General features: G+C 41.7%; 1 protein-coding gene across 1 annotated transcript; it reads left to right on the top strand.

Annotated features, from left to right (window-relative positions):
• The first annotated feature begins 9,200 nt into the window (after positions 1 to 9,200).
• On the top strand, positions 9,201 to 21,497 carry TMEM35A (transmembrane protein 35A). The gene is made up of 2 exons (XM_047716836.1): positions 9,201 to 9,446; positions 19,704 to 21,497. The coding sequence occupies exons 1-2, from the start codon at positions 9,327 to 9,329 to the stop codon at positions 20,109 to 20,111; spliced, it is 528 nt and encodes a 175-aa protein (XP_047572792.1). The 5' UTR covers positions 9,201 to 9,326; the 3' UTR covers positions 20,112 to 21,497.
• The last annotated feature ends 656 nt before the right edge of the window (positions 21,498 to 22,153 follow it).

Below are 22,153 nucleotides of genomic sequence, written 5' to 3'. Positions count from 1 at the left end.
GGGTTACAGTTTCCATGCTCTCCAAATCACCATCTCCAGCAAATCTTCAATAATAATGACATTCCTCTCTACTTTCTTTTTCTGATGCTATATGCCTATATTTCTTTCAAAAGCCATTATCAAGTTGAATGGAATGGTAGGACTAGATTGTTTTTTAGATACTCCCCTATGCTTTTATGTTTCATGATTCTGTGACAAAACGTACCTGAAATACTTTCTGTTCTGTCCCTACTGAGTTGTTTAAGAAACTTTGCTTGGCTTCTGATCTTTTATTAAGATCTTTTCCAAAGGAATCCAATATGTTGGAAATAAAAGTGATTTTCCAGAACAGCCCTAATAATAATAATAATAATAATAATAATAAGTATTCAACATGTATTGAATCCTTATTCTGTGCCTCACTCTGTGCTTGGTGTTCTATGTGCATTATCCCACGTAGGTACATATTTTACAGAAAAGAAAATTGTAGCTGTATTTTACAGATGAGGTAACTGACATTTAGTGAGGAAGAAACAACTTGCCCAAGGTCACACAGTAAATGGTGCAACCAGAACTTGAATTCAGTCGTCTGCTGCCTGTGTCTCCACTTTTAATCTTTTAGCTTTTCATCGGTGGTTCTCAAATTTTAGTGTTCCTCCAAATTCCCTGGAGGAATTGATAGAACAGATTGCTGGGGCCCCTTTCCAGAGCTTCTGATTCAGTGGGTATAGGGTAGGGCCAGAAAATTTGCATTTTTAAAAAGATTTTATTTTATTTATTTGACAGCTATCACAAGTAGGCAGAGAGAGAGAGAGGGAGGAGGAAGCAGGCTCCCAGCTGAGCAGAGAGCCGGATGTGGGGCTCCATCGATCCCAGGACCCTGGGACCATGACCCAAACCTAAGGCAGAGGCTTTAACCCACGGAGCCACCCAGGCGCCCCAGAAAATTTGCATTTCTAACAAGTTTCCTAGTAATGCTGTTGTTGCTAGAGCGGAGGACCTGTACTCTGCCTTCTATGGCCTTCCATCAAGGACAGAAGAGCCTCTAGCTGTAAGGACAGGCAGAAATCTTGCTTTCTCCACATGGCTCAGTGCTCAAGGACCCTGGGGATGTTCTGAACTGCAGGTTCTATTCAGGGCTCAGCCTCTCCAGGAAGACCAGACAAGAGATTCCACCCTGGAGGAGAACACAGTGCGGGGGCTGTGCTCACAGAACACAGGATTGCCGGAAATGGACACATCCTGGATTAGGCTCAGTTTTTTTAACTTGGTTCTGACAGCTGGTTCTCTTTTGGAAGTAACTCAAAGGGTTAAAATTGAAGAGCTGCATTTGCTGACTATAGCTACCTGTCAGTTGGGATTTTGATATAACTGACACATTCAGTCCAGTGCTGTAGAGGGTCTCGATTAGCACTACTTGCGAAGCTGAGGAAAGAGCCATTACCGTGCAAGCTGTCCTCAGAGTTCATTGTTCACACCTGCCTTATAAAGACCATATGTTGCCTACAGTAGACAGAGGCACTCACCCTACCATAACCTTGTTTCTCTTTTCACTTTTTGCTCTTTTCCCACCACGTGCCTTGTGTTTCCCTGAGACACGCTGAGGTTGCTGAGTTTTGAGGCAACAGAGTCCAGGGTTCATTAGTGTGGTCCCACATAAGAATCAGCTGGAAAGCTTTTTAAAAATACCAGGGGTGGGGACCCTGGCCCAGACCAATTAAATCAGAATCTCTGCAGATGCCTTAAAAAAGAAACTTCCAGGTAATTCTAAGGCCAGCCAAGTTTAAAAACTAATAATGGTCCAAAAAATAGGCTCTGCTGTTAGGCATACTCTATTTCTAGCTCTGCCACTCATGAGAAGATGACCTTGAGGAAATGGCCTAACCTCTTTGAGCCTCAATTTTCCCATCTATAAACATTGGCCCAATAACAGAACTCACTGGACAGAATTTTCAGAGCATTCGGGGATCACTATACAAAAAAACTTAGTATCTGTTGCCTAATGTCTCATGAGATTAACATATTAACATGAACTCTTCACCTGCTGTAGGCATGTGAGTTCATGACCCCTGGTATAGTCACTACCCAGAGACCTTCACAGGTGGAGCAAAAACCTACAAATATGCAAATGATAGAATGTAAGGAATGGTATAGATCAAGAATAAAATTTCTTTGGGTGCCTGGTGGCTTGGTCGGTTGAGCATCTGACTCTTGGTTTCAACTCAAGTCATGATCTCAGGATTCTTAGGACTGAGCCCCACATGGGGCTCCACGCTCAGTGGGGAGTCTGCAGGAGATTTTCTCTCCCTCTCTCTCTAAAAATAAATAAATAAATCTTTAAAAAGAGAATAGAATATCTCATTCCTTAAGAGACAACAAGGAGGGCCAACTCTCTAGGAACCAGGCACTGGATCTCGGTTCAGTTTCAAGTTCAAGTTTAAAAAATCCGGTATTCTGGGGCACCTGGGTGGCTCAGTGGGTTAAGCCTCTGCCTTCGGCTCAGGTCATGATCTCGGGGTCCTGGGATTGAGCCCCGCATCAGGCTCTCTGCTGAGTGGGGAGCCTGTTTCTCTCTCTGCCTGTCTCTCTGCCTACTTGTGATCTCTCTCTCTGTCAAATAAATAAATAAAATCTTAAAAAAAAATCTGGTATTCTATTTTGCCTCCGGAGCCAAATAAAGATAAAGAATCATCTCAAACCAATAGCTAACATTATGATAAATGATAAAATAGGAGTGTAGCATGATGTAGCCATTAATAAAATGGACTTTTTTCAGACATACCCAGGTTTCAAACAGTAACATACCCAGCTCAGTAACATACAGACATGTGACTTTGAGCAAGTTACTTAGCCAAACAAAGCCCAGTAATGATAGTTCCTATTTTGGGGCGTTGCTGTAGGGAATGAATGAGATAATGTATGTAAAGCACTTATAACAGCATTTGACACATGGTAACCCCTCAGTAAATGATAACTATTACTAAAAGCATTCTTACTAGGATTGAAGACAAAGCTAAGCTGCTACCATTTAAAAGTGCTTAGAAATGTTCTGAGTGGGCGCCTGTGTGGCTTAGTCATTAAGCATCTGCCTTCAGCTTAGGTCCTGATCCCAGGGTCCTTGGATCTAGCCCTGCATCTGACTCTCTGCGCAGCAGGGAGACTGTTTCTCCCTCTCTCTCTCTGCCTGCTGTTACCCCTGCTTGTGCCCTCTCTCTGACAAATAATACATATAATCTTTAAAAAAAAATGTTCTGAGTAACCAGCACTATTCTCAGACCGGGGCAAGAGGGGCTTCTGCTCTGGCACCCATAATTTGGAGGGTCCCTCATATTACATACACATACAAATAAATGTATTTAAAGACATGGGCATCTGTGTCACTCAGGATCCAATGCTCAGTGTGGCAGAACATATAACCCTAACCCTCTGCTCTCATAATTAACATCATTCAAATGCAAGGGGAGTACTTCATATTGCTTGCCCTGTGTACTTGAAACAAAGGGCCAATGCATCCAAGTGCCGTGAAGGTGTGTATTATGCTGCTGCTTATATCAGACACTGCTTTAGTGTGCAGGGAGGTTTTGAGCAACAGAAGTGCTTAGTAAGAGAAAACATAAATCAACTTGTCAAGCCCTTCTTCTCTCAATAGCAATAGAGTCTTCCATAACAATGATTGTTTCCCAGTAGTAACAAGCATTGGCTTTCTAGCTTCTCTTTGCTTTCCAACTCATGGCTCCTTGAGATGTGGTAAGTGGGCCTCCATTTGTATTCTTGGCCCAGGCCAGGCAAATCTTAGAAGCTAGCCTGTAGCTAACACAGTAAGATGTGAAAGAGGAATGAGGTATAACTATTGGAAAGGAAACAAAAACCACTATTATTTGTAACTGATGCGTTTGTCACTCCAGAGAGCACCCAAGGGAATCAGTTGAAACACTCAGGTTTAACTCAGAAAAGAGAGTTCAGAAAAGAGTTCTGCAAAGTGGTGGAATGAATGGCAGTCAATAGTTTTCCTGTAAGACAGCAACAACCGGCCAGAAGATATAATGGAGAAAAAAAATCCATTTGTGATGACGACAAAAAATAGTATAGAATCCCTAGGAATAGCTTTTTAAAAAACTTTATTTATTTATTTGACAGAGAGAAAGTACAAGCAGGGGAGCAGGAGGGACAGGGAGAAACAGGCTTCCCGCTGAGCAGAGTCTAATGTGGGGCTCAATTCCAGGACCCTGATTGATCCCAGGACCCTGAGATCATGACCAAGCCAAAAGCAGACGCCCAACTGACTGAGCCAACTAGGTGCCCCTAGAAATAACTTTTTTAAAAAAGGCATATACTTTACACAAAGAAAACAAGGATATTTGTATATCTCTGAGCAACTAGGATTTGAATAAATGGAAATTGATGCCATATTTCTGGATGGGAAAGCTAAATTTTATAAGACGACAGCTTTTAAAAATTAATTATATGTTTAAGTCAATCCAGTCAAGATTCAAAGTTATTTTACAGCGATGAGGTGATTCTAAGTTCACCTAAAAGAATAAACAGAGAGAATAGCAAAGAAATTTTCAAAAAAAGAACAATGATGAGATACTTGGCTTACAAGATATTAAAATGTATACATAAGTTATAACACTTAAAACATTATTTTCGGCGCCTGGGTGGCTCAGTCAGTTAAGCTGCTGATTTCGTCTCAGGTCAGGATCCCAGGGTTCTGGGATCGAGTCCCACATCGGGCTCCTTGCTCTCCAGGGAGCCTGCTTCTCTCTCTGCCTCTGCCTGCTTGTGTGTGCTAGCGCTTTCTCAGTCTGACAAATAAATAAATAAATAAAATCTTTAAAAACAAAACAAAAAACCACATTATTATATTGTCACAAGAATCAACAAACGAATCAATGGACTAGAAGCCTTCAGACTGACCAAGTAAAAAGATAAGAACCCAATATACAATAAAGGAAGCATCACAAACCAACAAGGACAGAATTCATCAACATATGAAATGTGGAAAAAAAGAAAGAAAGCATAAAACAGCTTTAAAAAGTAGAAGCAAATGTTAAATTTTGAGATGGGGAAGAATTTTCTAAACAAAAAAGCAATGGAAAAGCCATAAAAGTATTGCTAGACTTGACTCCATTAAATTTATTGGCAAACATAAACTGGGAAAAATATTTATTTATTCTTTTTTTTTAAAGATTTTATTTATTTATTTGACAGACAGAGATCACAAGTAGACAGAGAGGCAGGCAGAGAGAGAGAGGGAGAAGCAGGCTCCCTGCTGAACAGAGAGCCCTACTCAGGGCTCGATCCCAGGGCCCTGAGATCATGACCTGAGCCTAAGGCAGAGGCCTTAACCCACTGAGCCACCCATGCACCCTGGTATTTATTTATTCTTAAAAAATTTTTTTAAAGATTTTATTTATCTATTTGACAGAGAGAGAGAGAGAGAGTGAGAGAGGAAACACAAGCAGAGGGAGTGGGAGAGGGAGAAGCAGACTCATCCCCGCTTCTCCTCACCAATGTGGGACTCCATCCCAGGACACTGGGATCATGACCTCAGCCAAAGGCAGATGCTTAACGACTGAACTACACAGGGCTCCTGGGAAAGATATTTAAAAGATAATCGATGTCAGTATGATATAAAGAGCTCTCATGAATCGATCAAAAAACACCAATGCGGGGCACCTGGGTGTCTCAGTGGGTTAAAGCCTCTGCCTTTGGCTCAAGTCATGATCCCAGGGTCCTGGGATTGAGCCCCACATCAGACTCTGCTCAGCAGGGAGCCTGCTTCCCTTCCTCTCTCTCTGCCTGCCTCTCTGCCTACTTGTGCTCTATATCTGTCAAATAAATAAATAAAATCTTAAAAAAAAAACACCAACGGTCAAAATAAAAATGGAAATGGAATAAAAATGGAAAATGACATAAACAGAAGGTATACATTTGACCAATGAATATATGAAAAAATGTTCTAATGCTAATAACCCACAAAAGACAAATTTTTATGAATGAAATTGGTGAGGATGAAAAACACTGAAGTCCTTAATGCAGATCGGATGTGGTGATGTGTACATACTTCTAAACTGCTGATGGGAAGGTAAATTTTGTTTTTGGAAAGCCCATTGGTAATATGTATCAAGAGTCTTTTAAACATTCATATCTTTAAATGATTTAAAGGAGCAGCAACAGTAAATGGAGGAACAGCAGAGGTTTAAGTTGAATACCCCAATAGCTGGTGGCCCTGTTCTGGATCTGGGGAGCTGCTTCACTCCTTGCTTCGTTTTCTCATTTATAAAATGGAGGGAATTAATAGTACTAATCTCACAATACATGCAAGTCACTTAGCAAAATGTCTGGCATCCTCTAGGTGATAAGTAAATGTTAGCTATTACTAAATATATACATATAAAAAATATGCACATATAAAAAGATCATAATTTTGACCCATCCAACTTCTAGAAATTTATCCTAAGGAAAAATTCAAGAATTTAGACAAAGATTGATATATAAGGGTGTGCACTGAAACTTCACTTGCAGAAGCAAAAACCATGAAAACAATACCTAGCAATAGGAGAAGAGTCAAATGAAATATACATAGTACATTCAAATGATGTTGAAGTATTATACAATCATTTCAGAAAGATTTTTTTAAGATTTTATTTATTTTTGAGAGAGAGAGAGTGTGCACGCCTGTGTACACAAATGGGGGGTGGGGCAGAGGGAGAAGCAGACTCCCCACTGAGCAGGGTGGAGCCCAATTGGATTTGATACTCCATCCCAGGACCCTGAGATCATGACCTGAGCTGAAGCAGACACTTAACTGACTGAGCTACCCAGGCGCCCAGAAAGATAATGTTTATGAAGACGGTTTAATGATATGGAAAAATGCTAACAAGTGAAAAAAGAAAAGCAGGGTATAAAACTGATTCTATAGTAAGATCAAATTTTGAAAAACTAATTTGTATATATTTTGTACATAGAGAAATATTTAAGAAAAAGGTCAATTAGAATATTGACCAATCAGAATAACAATGTTCATTTCGGCATGTTGGGATCAGGAATTATTTTTCTCTTATATTTATTAGTAGTATTATTATTCAGTATTTTGTTCATTTTATGAGGAATATTATTATTCCCGTTATCATGTAATTTGAAAGCAAAATGGTATATAATTCCTATAGTGCCTAATTCACTTGTATGTGCATTGTAGAACTCAGTAATTTATAGGTCGAATCATAACCACAAAGGCTGAAAATCTTTCACAATAAGATGTAAATGATTGCTAAACCTTCAAGTGTTACCACTCCCAGGGATAATATGTGTATTTAAATTTCTTCAGTTCCCCCTCCAAGGAAAATTTATCAGGATCTGGTGCACAGAAGACATTGTTTTAGGTACTATGGGATATAGAAAAGTTGTTCCTACTTTTGAAATGCTTATAAGCTAAACTGTGGAGCAGATTAGGAAGGCAAAAGACACAGAAGGGAACTACATCATTTTATGTTAGACACTGTGCTAGGCGATTTACTTATATCAAATTCTTACAACAAACTTTTGAGGTGGAATTTTCATAGACATTTTATAAATGTGGAAATGGAGGCTCAGAGAACTTAAGTGACAAGTTTACAGAGTTAGTGGCAGAGCTGGCATTTAAACCCTGGACCTTCTGGACCTGACTCCAGACTATTATTTCACTTAATGAACACTGCCTCATCAAAAAGGGGTGTGTGTGTGTGTGTGTGTGTGTGTGTGTGTGTGTAATTATAGTGCAAAGCAGAATCAGGTCAGTGCCATAATTACGATGCAGAGTATGAAGTATATGGGGAGACAATAGAGCAATGGTTAAGAACCTGGGCTCTTTATTTTATTTTATTTTTAAAATATTTTATTTATTTGACAAGGAGAGAGAGACAGAGAGGGAACACAAGCAGGGGGGGTGGGAGAGGGAGAAGCAGGCTTCCTGCTGAGCAGGGAGCCTGATATGGGGCTTGATCCTAGGACCCTAGAACCATGACCTGAGCTGAAATCAGACGTTTAACAACTGAGCCACCCAGGCGCCCCTCTTTTTTTTTTTTAAGATTTTATTTATTTATCTGACAGAGGAGAGAGCATAAGCAGGGGGAGCGGCAAAGGGAGAGGGAGAAGTGGGCCTCCTGCCCAGCGGGGAGCCCAAGGCAGGGCTCCATCCCAGAACCCTGGGATCACAACCAGAGCCAAAGGCAGACGCCCAGTGACTGAGTCACCCAGGTGCCCAAGAACCTGGGCTCTTAACCCAGGTTAAGATTGCTTAGGTTTGAATTCTGGCTCTCCACTTTCTAGTTAGCATATACTCTTGAGCAAGTTATTTTCCTGTGCCTCAGAGGTCCATCCATAAAGTGGGAGCTCATACCTAGCTCATAGTGTTGCTGTAAAGACTAAATGAGTTAATACAGGTAAAGGGTGGTTGTCTCGCACTTAGTAAACTTAGTAAACAGATATTGGTTATTATTTCAGGAAATCAGAGGAGGGAGAAACCATATCCTGCTGGGAATGGATCAGGAAAGTCTTTATGGAAGAGATAACATTGAAGACAAGGTTAAATGTTAGAGAAGAGTGATGGCTTAGGGAAAGGGAACGTAGGGGAGGTGGGAAAGCTCAGGTTGTCTGGGGCCCTGAGGAGATAGGAGAGAAAGGGTGGCATGGGAGCTATTGGAAGATAAACTTCCAAAGAGAGGTAGAGGTCAAAATGCCAAATTTAAAACTCTGGAGTTAATCTCTGGGCAATGGGAGCCATTAACGGTTTTCCAGGAAGAGAAAGATAAAGCTTTCTTCAGTAGCAATGGAGCCTGATAACTTTGCCATTTTATCCTTGAGTGTTACCCACTGCAGAAACAAGCAAACTGAGGACTCCTGTTTTGACTGAGGGAAAGGAAAAGGGGAGAAAAGGAGGGAGGTGGCAAAAAGGGAGTAAATAACTTAGAGATGAAAAGTGCGCCTGGTGGGAAGTGGTGGGAAGGAGGTCTTCCCTGATTCCTCATTCCAGAGGCAGCCCAGGGACTGAACTCGAAGCATAACCTAGTTTCCCCCCATTTTAAGACGTGAAGTTCCCACCTCAGTTTAGGTCTTCTTTAACTTCCAGACTGTGCTTTTGGCCAGGAGTAAGAGTAGGGCATTAGGACCCAGAGATTGTTGTAGTGAGAGAGGTTGAATCTCGATCTCTCAATTTTTCTCTCGAGCTCCCTCCTCTCCCTTTGTCATTCTAGCTGCCTGCTGCCTCCGCAGCGTCCCTCTAGCTCTCTCTGTGCTAACTGCCTGCGCCTTAGACAGACGGGGTGCGCAAAGCAGAAGGATTAGTTGGGACCTGCCTTGGTGACCCCATGGCATCCCCCAGAACCGTAACTGTTGTGGCCCTCTCAGTGGCCCTGGGACTCTTCTTTGTTTTCATGGGAACTATCAAGTTGACCCCCAGGCTCAGCAAGGATGCCTACACTGAGATGGTAAGTGAAGCAAACGGGTGACGAGGGACGCACCCCCCAGAGATTGCGAGTACCTCTCCCCTTCTTTCCTTCCCAGTCCATGGTCCCGTCCCCTTAACCCCTACCCCCACCACGGACCATCCTTCTCCCCAACAACTTTGCAGCTTCGAAGGTGCAGCTGGACAAGAGCGATTTCATTTGTAGGCTATGCTGGGAGCAACTGTTTTGGAGCCACTGGATGCCAGTTGGGGGAGGGGTTGCCCAGCGAGTACACCCCCACCTCCAAGTAAACCAGAAGGCTGAGACCTGCGTAACACCTGTCATTGGCAGGAATCCTTCCCTTCTTCTAGCACACCCAAAGTCCGGGCAAGCAGTCTGCAAGTCTGATTCCTTCCCTTGGAGCTAAGAGTTTAGCAGGCTGGAGAGTTTATTTATCTTAGGGAAGAACAAAGGGGAAGGACGGAAAGAGCTGGGGGAGAACAGGCTACTAAAACAAGCCTTTCTTAGGGGCGGGAAAGGCACTCATCCCTGGATGAGAGCTGATCTCTAGCTGCCTGGGTGTGTGTCTGTATCCTTGAGACAAAGCAGTCTTGGCCCAAATAAAGGTCACTGAGTGCCTGCTTCTTCCTCTTCTCTCAAGGGAGACCTTGATGTTTTGTTTGTTTTGTTTCTGGGCTAATCTGCAAAATCTGCAAAGTCTGCCTCTGCTCTCCTGCAAAATAATCCATAATCCCCACCTTGCCTCTTGTGGATGCCCAGGGTCAGGTCCTCTGCAGTTTTTCCCCTCTGCAGAGTTGGAATCACCGAAGGTGACTGGCCAAAACATTTCCTCTGCAACCTGGGGGCTGGGCTGCTCTCCCCAGTTGGGCGTGAAGAGGACTTGTTCCTATGCTGTAGAGTGTGAGGAGATGGCAGGGTATGTTTCCAGCACTTTCGGTCTCGCGTCTCTCCCCCTGTCACTTTGCCTCTTCATTTCCCCGCCCTGGCTGAAGAGAACCTGCTTCTCACTGCCTTTGCCTGACTGCCAAACCCATTACTGGGCTCTCAAGGTCAAGAAGGAAAGGAGCTTAGGGGAGGAACAGGAAGGGAGAGAGAAAAGAGGGAAGAGGGTCTCTCCATTAGGGCTGAGTCAAGGAGGAATAGCCCCACACGTTGAGAGGAATAAATAGCGCTCTCCTGGAGCCCACTGCGGAGCCTTCCAGAGCCCCTCAACGTGAGCTGCAAATAGATGGAGACTGGTGAATTGTAGATGCTAGAAAATGTTTGCAGGCAGCTCTGGTTTCTGACTCAGGGTTTGAGCTGGTGCTTTCCATGTCTCTCTCACCACAGGATCACCCTGGAGGTGGGGGAGGGTGGCTGGGACTCCAGCGCCTAGGTCTAGCCCCAATGGCAAATACTAATGTATTTCTCCTTCTCCCTTCCCCTCCTCCCAGCATGTTTGGCCAGATGGGATTGAAATCAGGTCAAAATGAGAATCCAAGGCAGCCTGCACTGGGGAGGGGAGGGGAGGTGGGGTAGCAGATGCCACCAAATGCAGAGGGACCTGGTGGAGGTGAAACGCCACTATATTTTGGTTTCAGTGTAGTAGTTTAGTTTAGATTACAAGTAAATGAAATGCTATTGCTTTTCTTTACTTTTCATATATACATGTATTAATATGTTTGTGTGTGAACCTTAGGTATTTTTGACTTTTCCTTTTCTTAGGACATAGTAGCCTTCTTCAATATACTTCCCGGCCCTCAGGCCCTCCTCCACTGTGTTAGAGGTCCCCCCAACCTGTACCCTAAGTACACTGTTAGGATCTGCAGGCAATCCAGCTAAAATGGAGTCACCGGGAAGCTTCTTACCAGCTTGGCAGGAGCTCACGAGGAGGACCAGCCACAAATGGGTTTACAGTAGGTTTCTTCCTAGGGAGTGGAGCTGTGTTTTGCAGTCTCCTGAAAGGCAGAAGAAACCAATGTCAAGATTTCGTATCATACAAAGGAACATATTTATATAAGTATAAGCTAATACAGCAGTATAGAACCATTGTGAGTGTGTGTGTGTGTGTGTGTGTGTGTGTGTGTGTGTACAAGCACAGTTCTGAGCTTATGTGTTCAGGGGTATCTGGAAAGAATGGAGGAACTATATCTAGCTGGGAGATAGACTTCACAGTAGTATGAAGCTTGAGGAGGATTTTCAGATTGCCTTTTCCAGGGTCCCCTCCTGCACTGAACATTGGCCCCAGGCTGGGGAGGGCTGTCCAGCATAGGGGCCACTGCACCAGTTCTGAGCTGGCCAAGCTTTATTCTTAAGTCCAAAGGAAATGGGAAAAATTAAGTTCTAGTACAAAGAAGGGACTCGATTTATATTTGTTGAATGGATGAGTGAATGAATGAGTCATTGGAGCATTGTCTTGGCTGGTCACCACCCTTCAGAGTTCTCTGGTTCGATCTTGATTATGTAGTTTAGGAGCCATTTCTTGCTCTCAGAAGGCGGTATGGCCCCTAAGGAACCCAACTCTAGATCAGCTAGGCTGATTATCTGGGATTTTCTGTTTTCCATTTAGGAGTGATTCCTCTGCATTGACAGTCATTCATTGACTGCAGCAGCTTTTCTTACAAGATCTCAAAGTGTCGTTGTTTAAAGATTATTTGTTCTTTAAAACATATCAGTGAGGTAAATTCATCTTATTAGTTATTCTTATTTTACTGATGGATCAAACTGATCCAATATCATAGGGTACGCTGTTGTGGGAGCAGAGATTAGAAACCAAGTCCGTGACTGAATCTTCTCAGTAGAGGGGTCATTAATGATTACAACTGCCTTTTTGGATGTCAGAACTTGCAACTGATTCTTGAACATATCTGGCACATTCTTGCTTCTTTTTTATAACCGTTCAACTACACCAATTCAAACCTTTACTTTGAAACCAATTTCAAATTTAGATTTTGGTTTTTTTTTTTCTTTTTTGTCACTGTTTATTTTTCTTGTTCTAAAACCATTAGTGTTATGCTTAGGTGTTGTCCCCTCTGTGAGGAATCATGGCTGAAAACCCTACGGACCAATGATTATTAACTTCTTTCCTGTATACTGCAGAAACCAGGAATGGTTAATGGAAAGAGCACAGACTTTCAGTCATATAGGTTAGTGCTTGAGTCCTGACATTCCTAGTGCCTCAGTTTCCTTATCTGTGAGATGAGGATAATGATTCTTCCCTTAGAAGGTTGTTGTAAGTATTAGTTGAGATTATATATGGAAGCATCTGGTACAATGGTAATTTACATATAGCCAGTGTTCAAGAAATGTTCCGGGTGAAGTGATGGTAATAATTGATTCTGCATTATGCAGGGGCTTCCTGACTAATCTGAACGGTCAGTTTAAGGGATTGAAATCAGGCACTTAAAAGAGCAAGATGTTATTTTCATGTGCCCTGGTGAACAGACCTTTACGCAATTAGCTAATTTTGAAAGCTCCACACTTGCTGCCGGTTAATGCACAGTGGATTCCATGCAGAACTTCCAGATGTCTCTGAATTGCCCATTTGGTGTGTGTCGCCCCATACCTCCTCCAGATTTAGCAAATGTCATTATAGAGTACTCTAAAGCCCACATGAACTCAACATGACTGATCACTCCCTTGACTAAATGCCTTCATTAATTCACTTGAAATTGGGAGACAGCACATAGAAATGCTGCTAAGCAGTTTCCTGGGCAGTGATGGGGAACAAAGAAATGGTTGACTTGCTCTAAATTTGGTATTCAGCTCTTTGAGGCAGTGGTTCCATTCTGTAATCAAAAGGGGCTACACGCAGAATAGTGAGAAAACACCAAAATCCTGTCACAATGAAGCCAAGGGATTTTGGCGCTAAGAACAGGGCAAGGCTCTGCTTCTTCTTATCCCCTCAAAGTGAAGGTTTGTTTTTTGGTTGATTGGCTTATCTAGAGTTAAATGCCCTAGGGTTTGTATATCCCTGGGGAAACACTCCAGATGTTTGGGTAGTTTATTTAATGTCCTTAGGTAATCTTTTATGCTTCCAATCACTGCGATTAATTGCTTTCCAGCTAGGTAATAAGATAGTAATTCACTGATGCTTAGACTGCTCTCTGAGGTGGTACAGTACATTTATTCCATCAGAGAGGAAACTGACCCAGAGATGGAAAGTGACTTTGCTTAATTCATACAGTCAACCATCTCAAGCTAAACTCCACGGGAGGTGATGCCAGGGAACGTGTAGCTTCTCAATGGCCAAGAGCTATGCTTGTTTCAAAGTGACCTTTGACTAATAGTTGAAGCCTTCTGCCCTAAAATGCAATCTGGGAAGGATCCACTTTGGTTAGTAGGACAAGATTTGCCAGCTTCCTCTGTAGGTTGGTACTATATGACAGCAGAAAGTGGAATTGCTTAAAATGTGTTTATAATTCACATGGATATTTGGCAATTAAACACATGATGGCTTTTTATTGCATTGAAGAAATAATCAATAACTCACATTTGGCTTTTTCCCCTACAAAGATGCAGGGAAATCATATTCGAGTCAGCATATTTTGCAGCATTTATGAGCCTTTATGGTCTAAGATATCAACGAAGCTGAGAAGTTTAGCCAAAATGTATTTTTGTCAGTGTCCTCTTTGGCTTTCATAGTTTTTTTTTTCCCCTCTGTAAATTTTAGTGAAGTGTAACATACATTCTGAAATGTGCATCTAACGTAAGTGTACAGCTCAAGGAATTTTCAGAATACTCCTGTGTAACCAGCACCCATATCAAGAACACACCAGCTCTCCCGAAACCCGCCTCCCCATGGCCCCTTCCAGTTACTACCTCCCCAAGGGTTATTATCTTCCCGACTTCTAACAACATAAGTTAGTTTTACTGTTTTTGAACTTTATATAAATGGAATTTACAGTGGATTAGCCATTTTTTTCTTTACCTAACTGGCATAAGTGTACTGAAGTGGATCAAACCACTTGGTCTCTGTTCCCATTTTGTCCTGTTAGCTGACTTGGATCAGTAATTAACTGCAATTGAAGATAAATGCAATTAGATGGTTTTGAGCTCTTCAAATAAATGTCATTAATATGAGATCATGGACCCTACGTTGTTCTGAAGAGTAAATGACAAAAAGAGAAAGGGTATGACTAAAGAAAGGCTCCATATGCTTTTGATTCATGTCTGAATCATATCTTCTCATACCATAAGAATGGACCTGTTTGATTCACCGCTATTATCATTAAAATAATCACCATGGTTTGCTTGCAAATGCATGGACTTCTCATTGTATGGTTCACTGATAATGAAATGTGTGTGTGTGTCTCTGTGTGGCCCTTGTCTGATACCATGATGTTATGATTTTTTTAATTAAATCTCCAAAATGTTCATTTAATTTACAAAAGGGGAAACCCAGATAGTAAAATGCTTAGTGATTTTCTCTAAGCAACTTAGGGGCAAAACTAAAATTGAAATTAAGCTTATCTTAAAAATCTCAGCCCAAGGATATTGTTGGACAATTGCTTTCTATGAAAGGGATTTGAAACATTTGACTAAACACTCTTCTTCCCTGCTTCCTTGCCCTATAAGGAAACTATGGTTACAGGGTCTGGGTCATTGCAATGGAAGGGAAACAGACCTAACAAAGTGAATTGTGAGAGCCTTTTGGGAGAGTGACTCAGTCAACTCTCTTTATTCTTACCATCAGGACAATTAAAGTCTTTAGAGCTCTAGTTACTATAGATTCAAGACATGTGACCCTTCTATTGTTAGAACTGATGTGGCCCAGACCAAACACTGATGGAGCTGGCAATAGTAGGATTCTTTTGATGTCTCCATCCTACTCCACAGGAGAAAGAATAAAGGCCTTCCTATAATGTCAAGACTCCATCCAAGCTTAGTCCCATTTCTAACAAATTAAACATTCCCTGTCTGGAGTCCTGGAGAATAGATGCTATCTGTACCTACTCAGCTTTGCACTAAAGATTTGATGAAATGGCTTATCCATGTGCAGTTTCCTCTGGAGAAAAGAAAGGGAAAAAAAAAGAGGCAACAGCTGCATTAAAGATCCACAGTGGTAGTTTAAGAAGTTAGATAAACAACTGAAAAAGTAATATGGAGTTATACCAAATGTAAAGAAAAAAAAAAAAAGATCACTGAAGTCACGGGAACTTGATTTAAAGACCTGGAATTTGGCCCCAGGCTACGGATTCCACTATAGTATAGTTAAGAATCTATTCTTGAATGATGGGTGGTTAGCCTTAGCCAAAAAAGGAGTGTTTCCAGAAGCCACTCAGCCAGCATCTGGAAGTCTTGGCTCTGAACCAACTGTAAGAAACTCATCTTGCCTCCTGCCTTCATCATGTCAGAAGCTTACATTTGGGATTTAGGAACTGCCTTTTGGGAAGCTTTGTGTTGTTAATTAGAAATGGTCCTCATTTAAAAGTGTTGAAGAAGACTCTTGTGTCTAGACCTCTTTCCCTGATGTTGCCCTGCTACTCTCACCAGAGTGCAGAGAGGGAGAGAGTGGGCAGGTGGCATCTAGATTAATAGTGAGAGGAAATGGGTACACTTCTCCTCACCACTTCTGCTCTGCTCCATATGGGTCTCCCACAGTTCAACCCAGGGTTTTACTCTGCCAACTCATCAACATCTCTCCTAATTTCTCTGGGACTCCCTGATTTAACCTAAAATGGGAAGAGGGAGGAAGAATGACTAACCCTCTGTGTTTCTTTACATGCTCAGGAATAGGATAGGGACTAGGGTGAGGTGAAATTTTAAAGACAGGATCTGACAGGGCCAGGACTGGGAAGAGATAAATGAGGCAGGGTTGTGTAAGTGCAGAGCTGGATCCTGCCTTTATCTGAAGCTTTGATATTTTACTCATTAATGATATCATTTACCTTATTCAAGAAATCCTTTTGGTGCCTTCTTAAATTTTACATTCAAGGCAAATAGCCTGGCTCATTTCACTTTATTCTTAACCCTGCTCAGGAAAATGAGGCTCAGAGAGGTCAAATAATTTGCCTATGGACACCCCACTAGAAAGTGACAGAGATGAGATTTAAAGCCAAGTCTGTCTGAATAAAAATTATGTTTTTTTTTCCCCACTAAACCATTGGTCTTTTAACAGTCCTCATAGAGGATTATCTTGTGCCACTTATGATAGTTAATCCATGAAATAAGTTGCATTCACTGATCCAGAAGTGAGAGAGATGACGACGTTTGTTCCAAATCTAGAGTGTGTGAACACTATTCTAAGTGCCAGATGCTTCTAAGAGGTCAAGTTGGCTTTCTGCCTGATTCTCATGATACTTGCCTTGCATCTGGAACTTTTGACTATTCTCTTCTTGAAAACCTTGACCCCCATGACCCTGTCTTTCTTGGTTTTCCCTCTACTTTTCTGACCACACTCTCTTCTGTCTGCTTTGTGGACCATCTTCCTCTTTCCATTTCTTAAATGTCAGTCACACAATTTTTCCCACTATATATACATTCTGCTGTATATATATGTACACATACATATATACACATATACTGTATATATACATATACTGCTGTATTTATACTATATATATATACATATATACATTCTGCTGTATATAGACTGTATATATACATATTGATGTATATATACATCAGGATGGATACTGATGACTATCCATTCTGTATCATTATTCTAGACCTCTATTACTGAGCTGCCTACTAGACATCTCCACTTAGATGTCTTAGAGATACTTCAACTAAAAAACCCAAATTGAATCCCTTACTCCTTCCTACCCCTTGCCCCACCCCCAATATGATCTTCCAGATGCATACCCAAACCTGGAGAATGGTAACACCCTTCTACCCACATACCCAAGCCAGAGACCAGAGAATCTTTCTTGACTTATCCCTTTCCCCCAGTGTCCACATCCAGTATAACACTAAGTTCTATGATATTGCATTAAAAATATTCTTCATGGGGCGCCTGGGTGGCTCAGTGGGTTAAGCCGCTGCCTTCGGCTCAGGTCATGATCTCAGGGTCCTGGGATCGAGTCCCGCATCGGGCTCTCTGCTCAGCAAGAAGCCTGCTTCCCTCTCTCTCTCTCTCTGCCTGCCTCTCCGTCTACTTGTGATCTCTCTCTCTGTCAAATAAATAATAAATAAAAAATCTTTAAAAAAAATATTCTTGACTCGGGGCGCCTGGGTGGCTCAGTGGGTTAAGCCGCTGCCTTCGGCTCAGGTCATGATCTCAGGGTCCTGGGATCGAGCCCAGCATCGGGCTCTCTGCTCAGCAGGGAGCCTGCTTCTCTCTCTCTCTCTCTCTCTCTCTCTCTGCCTGCCTCTCCGTCTACTTGTGATCTCTCTCTGTCAAATAAATAAATAAAATCTTTAAAAAAAATATTCTTGACTCTGTCCCCTTCCCTCTATCCCTCCTATCATTAATCTAAGTCTCTTATTTGGTCTCCTTGCTTCCAGGCATACTTCTCCCAATGCACCCTCCACACTATTTCCAGAAGGACCTTCCTCAAAAGCAAATTATGGTGCTTGCCCTGGCTTATAGGATAAAACCCACCTCCACAGCACAACATATATAGTTCTCCAAGATCTCCTGGTGACACATATATAGACATATATAAGAGGATGTATATAGTTCTCAGGATCCATGATTCATATCTATCTCCCCTGTTTCATGTCTCACTCTCATCCCTCCCTCTCCCAACCTATGCTGAACTGGGGCAGTGTTTGAAACACACAAGTCTGTTTGGTGCTTCAGGGCCTTTGCTCATCCAGTTTCTTCTGCCTGCAATGCCCTTTGCTTATTGATTTGCCAACACCTGCTCGTCCTTTAATATTCCACTCTAGCTTTTCTCTGTTTCCATCTAGGGAGACTTGACCACTCTGGTATGCCTCCACTGTTTCTACTGCATAATTTTGTTTGGTACCCATAAATTCTCTTCATATAAACTCAAGCTTCAGGAAAGAAGAGCCTTTGAATGATTGATATCTGTATCCAAAGTACCTAGACAGTGCCTAGTGCAAGGAAGCACTTAATAAATATTGAATGGGTTAATGGATACTTACTGAAAACAAAGCGGTGGGCCAACCTAATAAGACACTTGATAAAATCTCATCGATTTACTACAAAATGAGGATCAGGCCCATCTGGATACAGTGAAAAATATGATTATCTATTACCCTAAGGTCAATATAATCTTATTAATTTGTAATATATCCCGTGACTCCCTCCTCTGTTGTATGATGTCTCCCTTTGGGCTACAATTAGACCTCATACAGATGTCAATTATGTGTCCTTAACCATATTGCTTTATACTGGCGTTTTGTGTATCCATTTCCCCGCACCAGACCAAGAGCTTCTTGACCCTGGCTTATTTACCTTTTAATCTCCATCGCATAATCCATTGTAGGTGTTCAATACATATTTGTTAGATTAAAATTAATGAACTTGCACCAGGCTAACAAAGTTGCATCTTGTAAAGGCCTGGGACTTTTATCTCACTGACCATGAGACTAGTTTTTATCTTACTATATTTTAAATATATATAAGGGGCTAACATTTGCACACATTTTAATTTTTCTATTTACTTAGTACTCACTTTTTAATTTTTGCAGATTCTGCAAGTGTAAACTCCTGCCTAGCTTTTTTCGAATTATCACAGATTCCAAATTTGGGAAGTCCAAATTAGTGAGGCTTTATCATACTGCACCTTGCCTTGTTTCATTTTTGTTGGTGTTCGTATGCATCTGGGTTTGAACGAGGCAGGCACTAGAAAATGTGAATGTGGCTAATCTGTAACAGATTTTATGGGCCCAATAAATTTTCTTATAAATGCTTTTAGTGTTGTTTATGATTTATAATCAGAACATAATTTTTAACTATAAAGCCAAATTCTCTTTGGTGTTGTTACTAAGTTTTATTTATTTATTTATTTTAACATTTATTTTAGAGAGAGAAAGCGAGTGCGAGTGGGGGGAGGAGCAGAGGGAGAGGGACATGCAGACTCTATGCTGAGGGCAGAGTCCAGTCCCATGGCCCTGAGATCATAACCTGAGCTGAAATCAAGTTTTGGACCCTCAACTAACTGAGCCACCCAGGTGCCCTGCTGTTACTAAGGTTTAAACCACAGGGATCTCAGAAGATCACTTATTTTTTTCTTATCTTCATTACAAGGCTTTTATTTAGGAGCCACAGTAAAAAAAAAGGGGGGGGAACCTGGTGGGGACAGAAGGAAGCCCTTGCTTGTGTGTTCTTCATTCTAACGTTAAAATCAACGTTAATGTGGCATTCCTTGTGGTATTTCACTCTAGAAACGTGCTTACAAGAGCTATGTCCGAGCCCTCCCTCTGCTGAAGAAAATGGGGATCAATTCCATTCTCCTCCGCAAAAGCATTGGTGCTCTTGAGGTGGCCTGTGGCATTGTCATGACCCTTGTGCCTGGGCGTCCCAAAGATGTGGCCAACTTCTTCCTACTCTTGCTGGTGTTGGCTGTGCTCTTCTTCCATCAGCTAGTCGGTGATCCTCTCAAACGCTACGCCCATGCTCTGGTGTTTGGAATCCTGCTCACCTGCCGCCTGCTGATTGCTCGCAAGCCTGAAGACCGGTCTTCTGAGAAGAAGCCCTTGCCACTGCCGGGGCAAGCGGGGAATGCCGGGAATGCGGAGGAGCAGCCCTCCTTATATGAGAAGGCCCCTCAGGGCAAAATGAAGTTGTCATAGGAAAGCAGAAGTGCAAAAAGTGGACCTTCCAGGCAGTTGCCTCCATGACACCCAGGAAGATGTCAGTGTGTGTTTTTCATTTGATTTATTTATCTTGAGGGAAAGGGAAAAATATAATCTGCAAGTTAATGGTCTTACTGGCTTGTGTACACCTATACCCTAAAATGACCTCCCCACATAGACATATGTGCACCACCTTTAATCACTTTGGGGCAACTCACATCTTGCTGCATGTACATGTATATGGCTAACTGTTGATGTGTATTTGTGAGATGGACTCCAGCAAGCATGTGACTATAAGATTATGTGTGGGAAAATGTATTTACTGTCTGTGCGTGTGTGTGTGTGCACATACACGCGTGCACACTTGTGCACGCAGGTGTGAGGATAAGGCTCTGATCTTGAACTAATCCTGCACAGGTATCCTTCCCTTTACAAACTGATTCTAGTGAGGGCAGAATAAAATAAACCTCTTCTAAAGAGAATCCTACTTACTTCTGGTATAAATCAAGTGATGTATTCCTGTGGGATGAGGGAAATTCAGCTGAAAACTTTAATTTACCACTTTAGGAGACAGTTGCTTCAATTCAAGACACTGAGTTATACTGGTTAGCCTCCACTGTAACAGTTGTTGAAATTTTAAATACTCCATATTGAGTTTAATTAAAATAAGGGATATATGCAGTCAATACATAATCTAATTCAAGTGATAAAATTGGAAGTTTCACCTTGCCTTTGCCCCAACTCAACCTACTAAGCACCTTTGCTCACAGTTTGAAATCGAAGCAGTAAACTTTTACCAGACATCTTTTTTGGATTTTCTTAAGCCAAAAGTTGCCTCACTTCCTACTACTCTCAGCAACTAACCAGGATTTGGCAGCTGCTCCATTACGGTTGAGGGAGCAGGGATTAGTTCCATTAGAAATCTGTGAATCTCAAACTCTAGTTGTTCTCTTAAATCATCTGAAACTTGACAGAGGAGCTGTATCCAGTGTTTCCCTGCCAAACAGATTCATTACTCCTATTGAATCTTCACTGAACTTTGCTAGTGTAAACTGAGATCGCAGTTACTCCTGTGGTTGTCTCCTCTACACCTCTTTATCATTACAGTGGCTGGAGTCTAGTTGGGGGAAGGATATTTGATATGGATTGGTTGGATTGAGCAGTATGAAACTTTGCTTTCTTCATTCAGTACTGCTGTTTCTCCTTGTTTGATGTGCTTTGATGGTTTTACTATTATTGTGCCAGGGATGGGGAGAGGGGTGGGGCATTGTGTGTGGGGGGAGTACATATTATTGTATTTTCTTCAGTGCCATTGTTCTTGTTAATTGATACCTCTGTCTTATTTCTCTCATTCTTTCAAAATAAACATTTTTGAAATTTGGAGGAAACTGTCTGGACAGGTAATGAAAATCTGGGAAGAAAAGTTCGTATGAAGCAATTCACGCCCTTTTATTTTTGATTCTGGATGAGAAAGTGAAAGACAAGGAATTGTATATCACATAGTATACTAACGAGGTTACCAACTTTCCAATCTCACTTAAGTTCTCCCACACTTCGGTAATGTCAGCATATAAAGACAGAAAGCCAGAGCATTAGGATCAATACAATTTTCAGGTTTAGGGAGTTCTGCTTCACTAGGTGATGCCAAGGGAAGGTGGAAGAATGAGTTCAGAGAAAATTGCAGGTCTAGGAAACAAAGGCGAACCAGTGCTCTCTCACTATGTGTATCCACAAACTGGCACATGTTCCAGTGCCACAGACTTGTCATGTTAAGCAAGTTATTTCACCACTCAGAGCCCCAGTTTCATCATCTACAAAAGAGAAGGGGATTGAAGGCTTAAAATCCCTTCTAATACACAGTTGAATCTATGAAATCATTAAGAGTATGAAAAATGACTCGAGAAATTTTCAGTTTTCCTAGATAAGAGCAGTTTATGTACTAATAAAATATCAAACATTCAGTTCTTATGCTTGATTAAACAAGAGTTCATTAAAGTACTCTGAAAATCATATAAGATGTGGTAAATAGTAATTTCTGG

The sequence above is a fragment of the Lutra lutra genome, chromosome X (assembly GCF_902655055.1).
Source record: "Lutra lutra chromosome X, mLutLut1.2, whole genome shotgun sequence".
NCBI lineage: Eukaryota > Metazoa > Chordata > Mammalia > Carnivora > Mustelidae > Lutra > Lutra lutra.
The sequence above is the reverse complement of the archived record's forward strand: the minus strand, read 5'-3'. Positions and strand labels throughout refer to the sequence as shown.

Excerpts from the sequence above, each read along its gene's own strand:
- TMEM35A (XM_047716836.1), top strand. The coding sequence starts at position 9,327 with ATGGCATCCCCCAGAACCGTAACTGTTGTGGCCCTCTCAGTGGCCCTG. Across the intron at positions 9,447-19,703 it reads AGGATGCCTACACTGAGATG|AAACGTGCTTACAAGAGCTA; the intron begins GTAAGTGAAGCA and ends ATTTCACTCTAG.